The following is a 9,125-nucleotide window of genomic DNA, read 5'->3' as shown; positions in this document are numbered from 1 at the left end:
GTCCAGGGTAAAAAAAGGACCTTGTGACTCATCTCCAGAGCGCTCTAGCAGGGGAGCATCTCTGGATCCAGCTTGCTCTTATGATGGCGTCCAGACAAGAGTCCCAGCCTGTCCAGTTTGACCAGTTCACTCCCCAGTGGAGTCGACAGTCTGCTGCCAAACATCTGGTTGGTGGTGTTGGGGATGTGATCAGAGAAGAGCGTCACGTAGCTGGGTAAAGGCTCCTGTGGCTTCAGCTGTCCCTAAAAACACACAGGGGTGATGTAACAGTCAGATGTTCGTTGGCACCAGTCAGCTGCGTAATGGCTCGCAGATGAAGCTGATATTATAATTATCAGGGACAAATGAGGCCTAATTATCCTGTAATCGGTTACCACACAGGATGCTTTTACAACATCATCAATAATATAATAATAATAATAATAATAATGATAATTCTACAGAGCATTAGGCATTACTTCAGGTTGATGTATAATTTTACAACAAGTGATAGTATTTTAGATGAAAGCCTCACACCAAACTTAGTGTTGACATTTAAATAAGTTCTCATCAGTGAGTCAGTTTATATGTGTGAAAATATGCATCAAAATATGCTCAAAGTACCAAAAGTAACAGTACTCATTATTCAGAGTTGTCCATTTCAGAATCATGTATATCGTATTATTGGATGTTGATGCAATAATGTGTACATCACTTAAGGTTGCAGCTGGTAAAAGAGGTTGAACTATGCAGTATATCTGCTAGGTAGCTCCTGAATTCCCCACTCCCAGGGATTAGCACAGTATGTGACGTTAACCTGAATGCAAAAAGTAACTATTAAGGACAGTTATTAAATAAATGTAGTGGAGTAAAAAGTACAATTTTTGCCTAAGAATTGTAGTGGAGTAGAAGCACTAAGTAGCAAAAAATGGAAAAACTCAAGTAAAGTACATGTACCTTAAAACTTAAGTACAGTACCAGAGTAAATGCACTTACTTACTTAGTTACTTTTCACCACTGGTATCGATTGTACATGTAAAGTCAAACAGTTCAATGCTCAGTGCTGAGCATGTAATATAAATAATAACTGAGTGTCAGACTTGGTGAAGCAATATGAAAAATATGAAGACATTCATTTTAATATATTCAGAGGTTTAGCACAAAAAGGTGTTTAGATATGAGGCACAGTTCTTCACTTCACAAGAAGAATATCAACATCTGTGAAATAACACACACATTTAATCTTACCATCTGATCATAGTGCTGCAGAAAGCCCCAGTTCTTCTCCCTGTGGATCACAAATATGTTGGTTCAGTTTGTACAGCTTCACTGTGCTCATCAGTAAACTAACTAACAGCCACAACTCAACTGACTGCAGAGTTTGTGATCAGCATCGCAGAACAAGCCTTGTCATGGTTTGGTGGCTGTAGTGGTCTTGATCTAAACTACTAATGTCATGCTCACCAGTCCCGCACTCCTCTCTTCTCAGTCCACACCAACTCTTTCCACAACTGGTCCCTTTTAACAGGATCGCTCTTGTCCTGCTCCTGGGACGGAGCCTCTCCCTGCGCCCGGCGCGTCCTCTCCGCCGGTGGCTGGGTTGTTATCGGCCTGGTCCCATTGTTTCGCTCTGGTAACCGGTAGCCCGCAGAAGACACACGCCGAACGCTGCTCAAGTCCATTTTTTGAAAGTTAGATACCAATGAAATGCAGGTTTTCAACTAGTAAAGTTGAGCACTGGCTTTTTAAGGCGAATAAAAAACAACCAGATCGTGGTTCAGGCGCAAGTGAACCGTGTGCGTGCAGAGAAATCACTGCCACCGCTTTTGTTTACGTTTCCATGGGAATGGTGTTCTGAAGGTAAATGTCGTGTAAACAGGAGATCCACAGGGACTTTACAGCAAGGGAAAGTTTTTTTGTTTTTAAAGCACCATCAGCTGCTGCAACATTAATATAAGCTAAAAATTAAGAATTAAAAACTACATATAGTATAGCTGCACTACAAGTGTAGACCAATATTACATGCATTAAGATTAACATGCAATATTATTTGCTTAATTGGTTGCATATTGGTCTAACTTTCAGTTATTTTTTTGTTAATGTCCAGAGTTTCTTAATTTCATCATTTAACAGCCATGTCACCACCTACAGCCATTTATAAAACAATGAACAACTTTTTCCTCATCACTCATTTTGAAACACTCATTACTGCAGAGGATCACAAGGAAGCAACAGGTGTTTGGGCGATGATGGATGGCTCTGAGCTGACACAAACTTGAATCAGCGAGACCTATGTCAACCAGCAAAGGTTGGGGTCTTTGACAGGGGCAGCTACAGATGCTGAGGGCTCTTTGGGTTAAGTAAAAATAGGCATTTAGTGAAACAGCACTGAATGTGCCCTTCCTGAATGGACATTCAGGTGACATTCAATTTTAACATCTGCTGAATAGGAAGATGGGTAATGTCCCTGTGTATGGACTAATCACCCCAGACTGTCAGCAAATCATAGGTGAGACTGAGATATTGGACTTTAAATGATCCCCAAGTACTGTCTACCTCTGTGCGACCTTGCTATACTGTAATTGCAAGCATTGCTGTTTCTGTTTCAGAGGTTTCTCCTGGTTATTTGGGTCCATATGCCCCCTTGGGTGCCGGGGGCCCAGTGTTTCCCAGCACTGTGGCATGGTGGTTTTGATGCTGTGGCTGATTGGCGTATGTATGCATGTATGTGTGAATTTGTGCTGTCGTTTTCTTTGGCTTCCTGTTTTAACTTCAGCTAGTCCGGCTTGACTTTTATGCATCCTGATATATTATCTTGGTGAGTGTGTGTTGTTGTTGTTGTTGTTGTCGTTATTATTATTATTATTATTATTATTATTATTATTATTATTATTATTACATGCACCAGAAGAGGTCTGTGTTAAATCAATCAAACCTTGTCTGAGAGGAGTATATTAATTGTGTAATAAAATAAGAAATGCATTTGAAAAGAAGGAAGAAATATTTGCAAATATTTAAAATTACATTTTGGCCTAATTTGGAAATATTATTCTAATCAGAGCCATACCATGCTATTCAAACTGTCATCCTTATTTTTAGTACACTACATGTACACAGGGTTCGTGTATTGTAGTTTCATTACCTTTATTTTGAAAACCGGAAAAGTACAATAGACACCTTTATTCTGAAACCGGATACACCTCTACAATGTAGTGTACACTGAGGATGGACGGAAATTAAATCCACTACTGGCTTTCTAGTCATTTTCCCCATGAGCGTATCGAAACGAACAAGGTCAAGGTAACACAAATGTTTTTTTGATGTCCCTTTTGCTTGACTGGACATTTATTTCTGTATCGAGTCGTAAAGTGCATTTTAAGCCGGAAGAATGCCTGGCCCAGTATCTGTGCTAGATAACATTACCTCTGAGGAGCTAACGTGAGTGAACATTACAGGGAAGGCACTTTATCTCTCATGACAACTTTTCCACAATGCATAAATATTAAATGTGTGGCTGCTTATATGTATATATATATAGCACACATGGACCAAAATAAATACAATATGGTGTAGTAGCCTCAAAGCACTAGCCCGGCTTTTTAACATATGCTAGCCTGCTAACAGTTTACTGTCAGCTATCTAATGTCAGGTTAACGTAAATAACAGATGCGTTCACATGCAGACTGTCAAGTAAATGAGTGGTAGGACTTTTATTATAGCGCCAGCTGCCTTCACTAAGTACATACACTAATATAAATGCTGTATCCAGTTCGGCCAAGTGAAAACAGTGTTGGTGGCCCATTTTTCTCTGAAGTTGTGATATTAATTTAGTAAACCTGAACAGCTCCACAATGCTGAAACAAAACCAAGTCTTTATAGTAATAAACACAGTTTATTGTATTTTTAATAAGTAACAGTAACATACCCATATGCTTGACTTAACTTTTTAATTTAGTATTTTATCCTGATAACAAACTGTGGTGTGTGGAATGCCAAAATCTTGATGTTTTGTTCAGCTGGGCATTCAAAACATTCATAAGCACTGCATTCAAACAAAGCGGCTAGTGTGCACGTCATCATGAAATAGTCATAAAGTAGGGTATCAGTTTGAAATATGTCACAGTGTTGTATCTTCATTAGCTGTGAGGATGGGAGCAGGGTGACATCATGGGTCAGACAAACAAGGAGACGCTTATTGCGAATGTAGGCCATTGTCCCAAGTCACACTAATCTCTAGACAGCCAGTCAGTGACCTCAGAGAGGCATTTCTCATCTCGTTGGCAGCAGGGAAGTTGATGCTAAACAACTGACTAAAATCGCAATTTATGTCCAAAACAAAACACTGTCTCTTCTGCCTTACCACAGTCCTTTGTTCTATAACAAGACTATAACTGGAAAACATGTCAGTGCATGTGCTTCTCCATGTGGCGTTCAGTGAATTCTTTCCACTTGGGACTATCAGCTGGGTTATGACAACAGCTTTTAGCTCCTGATTGGTGTAACATCAGTGTGACATTTTTGTCTCACAAACTTTTTTGCTGTCATGTGCAGACACAGGGAACCATGAAAACCTGAAATGGCCCTGTTTTTCCACTGGAAAGGTTTTAGATAAACTCTTCATATTAGTTTAATTGGTAATCAGGAACAGTTCTGCTGTTATTATATATACTGTGTAACACTGAAGCTAGCCTCCATACAGCAGTTTTATTTTAAAATAGATTATTTTGCATTACTCACAAAGGCAACTGTCTGGTAATATACACTGGACTATAAGGCTGAGTGAACATTTTCACATAGGGGTTCTCACAGCGCATAAATGTACTATGTATGATATAATCTGTGTTATATCTACTGTATATATGTGTAAATGATCTACTCATAAAAATCTGACAGATTTTACTGTCTTTCTCATGATATCATTTTTTCTGTTTAGCAATGATATCAACCCCTACTTTTCTCTACAAATGTGGTGCATAATTCTGTTGATAGCTGCATCGTACTTTTTAGCTTAAAAAAATGTTTTGTTTGATTGAAACCAGGGATGAATGATTTAGTTGTATTTTTCAGACGATATGATAATAACCGATGCTGTTGAGATAACCAATGATTTCACATTTTTGTATTCTAAGAAAAGTTCCTAACTATTAGCTATGCGCACCTGAGAAAATGTTATGGGCAAAAATGGATGATTTCACATTCCATAGCTCTAATAAGATTTGCCGTGTTAAAACTTAAAATACTTTTTTCTGTCCTCTTGGAGCCCTTGCAGCACAAGTATTGCAAATTACAATGGTATTGTCTTCCACTTAAAATGCCCACAGCAGTGAACAGACACTTGGCTCTCTAGTCTACAATTTGAGGCTCTATCCAGCTTCAGCAGTTGGTGTCATGAGCACAACAGGCTGCACTTCTTCTTCTTTGTATTTATTGACGGATTGCAAACCAACTTTAGAGCAGCATGGTGCTACCTACTGTATCAAAATGTGTAGATGCTTTACTTTTTACGTCAAGAAAAGCAGTTTGGCTTCATAATTTTAGCAATTTTTTCAGCAATAATTTTACCAATACCAATACATAGCTGATAATGTAAATTTTGCAATATTGGGCCAGTACTTTATCGTGTATCACTATTTGAAGCTCCATTATGCTGTCTCCCCGAACGGAGCAAAGTGTGTTTTTACGGAGCGATTCACTTTCACCTCTTCTTGTAGGGACTCTTGTAGTCTTTAACCAATGGGTGCTTTATCAGGGTGGATGCTTGCTGTCAAGGGTAATTGGACTCACAGTGAAGGACAGTTGTCCTAAATGCAACCATCACTTTACTGCCCTTCTACACTGTGTTTGTTTGCACTGTTACCACATGGCCCATTCTCTGCATTGTGGGTCTTACGGTTGACTAGTCAGATGAGGTGGCAGCGGGGTCAGCAGTGCACACAACTGGAAAGTGAGAGTGACATTCCAGCCGGGGAAAGTCAGGAGTGAGGAGACCATGCCAGCAGCTGTAAATAGCCCCTGGACTTGGGAGTTGGGGATCAACAGGGTAAGCATAGAGGGGCAGTTTAATTGGAGATTGAGGACTGGACTGTCTATGTGCCGGGAGTTATTTTTGGAAGCAGCTTGGTTAGATCTTCAGCTGGACCCAGTCTGTGTCTCTTGATTTTAGCTTAGCTGAACTGGAAGCTGAACTGAGAGGCTCTTATGGAGATCAACAAGAAAAAGGATCAAGGAGAAGATGACAGTGAGTGTTGGCTAGTGTGGAAGCTTCTAGGCTTAGTGTTGCCTGTCCAAGCGTAGGCCTGTGTGTGTTCTTGTAGTTCAACAATTTCAGATTTCTGTCCTTTTCCCCAGCATTCCTCCTTCCTATTTATAATTTCAGTGTTTCAATATTAGGCTTGTAGTTAAGCCATGAACCTATCCTGGTTTTATAGTCTTTAGGAAAGCTTAAAACATTGTTCAATATTTGTTTTTTTGGCATATGAAATTCTCCTTACCTAATCCTTGCTACTATACTATACTATACTATACTATACTATACTATACTATACTATACTATACTAGATTCCCTTCTTGTTGGTTTGTCTGTTCCTATAATCCTTATTACCACACTGCACATTATCAAATTACACCTTATACCTTGATAGCACACAATGTCATATACAATATAATAATATTGACAATACCGATTGTCTTGTACGGATGCTTTAGTTGCAACTTTTTGTGTTACACTTGCTGAGGATGTTGATACTCTAAATCTATTTTACCGCTTGCATATGTTTGAGAAAGCTCAATTAAAATCATGTCTCCTCATAAAAGAAGTGGAGTTCTCACTGCTTTGTTGAGGTTAGACCTACTTGTGTTCTCAGAATAGGACTTCTAATATTGTTCTTGCCATAGGCCCTGAGGGGGAGATGACAAAGGAGGATGTTTCAGAGCTGGTCGAGGGAGACACTGTGCTGGGCTGGGCCTCTTCCCATCAGCGGCCGGTTATCCACCAGGTGGCTTCTGCACCCATGCCCAGTGACTGTGGTGAGGATCCACACACTTGCACACATTTGATGCATACACACAGTGGAGCTGAGTGACATTTCATGCTAATTAACACCCTCAGGGCAGTATTGAGCAGACTTATGACATATTAAAAACTTCATCAATGAGTTATGATTATTGATCATTTGATCAGTGCACCAGAAGGTGAGACTAATCAAGAACAAAACAGAAATAATTATTACAAGCTGCGACAGTGTCAACTGGTAATGTTCATTGTGTATGTTTCATCATGTCAAAATGTGGTTTTAGGATGAGTATTACCAGGAGAGAAAAGTTCAGCATATTACCTTCCATATTTCGCCAAACACAGGTCATGTGGTAATAGACACATGACCTCGGTAGTCCCGTGTGAAATGGCATGTTTCTGATTTGGGGTTGTATTTCTTTTACAAACATTTCTTTTCTGTTGTCAAACATCTGAACAAGTAGAAAAATCCTTCTCGGCTCATGAAATAATATGGTCTAAATTAGCTTCAGCTGTGTATTTATGCTTGTTCAAATGCAGAAAGTGGGCAGATCAACTCAAAACCATATTAATAATGTGGCTGCTGAAGAAGAGACACTTCGCTTCTGAAAGTTGATGTTACATGAAACCATGACATCATATCCAGGAGATACTGTTAGTAAATTCGAGTAGGATGCAGACTTCACTTATCCGGTCCAAATGCCCTACAAGGTACACAAACGTGGGGTGGTAATTTCTAAAACATACGAGGTCCCCTGGTAATAATCTGTCCCATGCGAATAGGGCTTTAGAGACACCTTTTGTAGCCTGTCTGTGTCTGAACAGATTTAACGAAAATTCACAGGGGTGCAGATGAGATCAAAATGAAGGTTAAGATAGAAAGTGGGCATAGTCCATACAAGTGGGGTGGAAATAGGGGTGTCGTCCCATTTTGTTACGCCACAATAAATACGCCACAATCTATTGTGGTAGGAACTACCTAGGAAGGGATTTTGAGTTCTTAGCCAGGTGTTTATATGTCTGTCTGCTGTGGAGAGATTTTGTCAACACAATAGAGTCACAGCTGTCACTGTCACAAAACTTTACAGGAGTGTAGATGGCTGTTGTTTCATGTAATAATGTAGTAATGATTACTGAGTAGTCATGGCTCAGAACTAGGGGTGTCACGATTCTCCAAATCCTCGATTCGATTTGATTTTCGATTTTAGGGTCATGATTCGATTCGATTCTCGATTTTTTTCTTTTTCTTACAGCACAGACGCCTATGCTATTTTCAGACTAGTCTAGTCTACGATCATTGGTTTTATTCATCAAATTTTGTACAGTAAATCTTATTTCAAAAGTTGGGCTACATGTAAGTGATGCAATTTCCATAATGTATCACATTAGGCACTAATGGTCAAATTTAAATTATTTATTTGCAATATAAAGGTAACAATCTAATAATCTTCCTTTAGCACTTCTGCCAGATTATCACTTGTGTGTGCTTCATAGATGGGGCGAGTTTGAAGGACTGGACTTTCAATCTCCCAATCTTTATTGACGTAGTGCGCTGTGACGGTGATGTAACTCTCAGTTGCTCTTGAGGTCCAGCCATCTGTTGTTAAGGCAACTAACTCTGCATTGCTCAGACCCCTCACAACTTTTTCTTTAACGTCTTCATACATGGAGGGAACCACTTTTGTTGTAAGATGCGACCTGCTGGGCATACTGTAGCGTGGCTCAAGTACGCTAATTAAATGTTTAAATCCCGTGTTTTCCACCACCGAGTAAGGCTGCAGGTCTGCTGCTATAAATAACCCTATAGCGCTAGTTATAGCTTTTGCGCGAGCTGAGGTCTGTGGAAGTTTTATTGCAAACGAGGATTGAATAGTTGGCTGGACCAGTGATGGTGCTTTCCCAGCTGTCAAATCTACATCTTTGTGATGCCGGCGAATGTGTCCTGCCATGTTCGTAGTGTTTCCCGTGGCCGGGTATGGTACACGCGCATAGCATATCTTACACACTGTGGTCTTCTTGTCAACAACGCGAACGTCGTCGACATAACTCACCGGGAACGCAAAGTATTTCCATACATGTGATTTAAGAGAAGCAGGAGCTGCTTCAAGCTCCGGTGCCGCGTCTCCTCCTTTAT

General features: G+C 39.9%; 2 protein-coding genes across 5 annotated transcripts in view; one reads left to right on the top strand and one right to left on the bottom strand.

Moving 5' to 3' along the window:
* The window catches only part of LOC140996244 (CAP-Gly domain-containing linker protein 4), a 41,030-nt gene that overhangs the window by 2,284 nt on the left and 29,621 nt on the right, over positions 1 to 9,125 (top strand). The window contains exons 1-2 of one of the 4 annotated variants that reach the window (XM_073466572.1): positions 3,196 to 3,279; positions 6,874 to 7,005. In XM_073466572.1, the coding sequence (XP_073322673.1) occupies positions 6,888 to 7,005 (118 nt within the window). In that variant the 5' untranslated portion in view covers positions 3,196 to 3,279; positions 6,874 to 6,887. Of the gene's footprint in view, positions 1 to 3,195; positions 3,280 to 3,344; positions 3,418 to 6,151; positions 6,218 to 6,873; positions 7,006 to 9,125 lie in introns of those variants that run through there. The other 3 variants (XM_073466573.1, XM_073466571.1, XM_073466570.1) reach the window with 3 other exon arrangements.
* cimip5 (ciliary microtubule inner protein 5) lies at positions 45 to 1,661 on the bottom strand. Its single transcript, XM_073465563.1, has 3 exons — positions 1,444 to 1,661; positions 1,228 to 1,267; positions 45 to 242 (listed from the first exon to the last, which is right to left on the bottom strand). Exons 1-3 carry the CDS (start codon positions 1,659 to 1,661, stop codon positions 45 to 47), a joined length of 456 nt encoding a protein of 151 aa, XP_073321664.1.

Source organism: Pagrus major, chromosome 5, assembly GCF_040436345.1.
Source record: "Pagrus major chromosome 5, Pma_NU_1.0".
NCBI classification, from domain to species: domain Eukaryota; kingdom Metazoa; phylum Chordata; class Actinopteri; order Spariformes; family Sparidae; genus Pagrus; species Pagrus major.
This window is presented reverse-complemented; position numbering and strand designations above follow the sequence as displayed.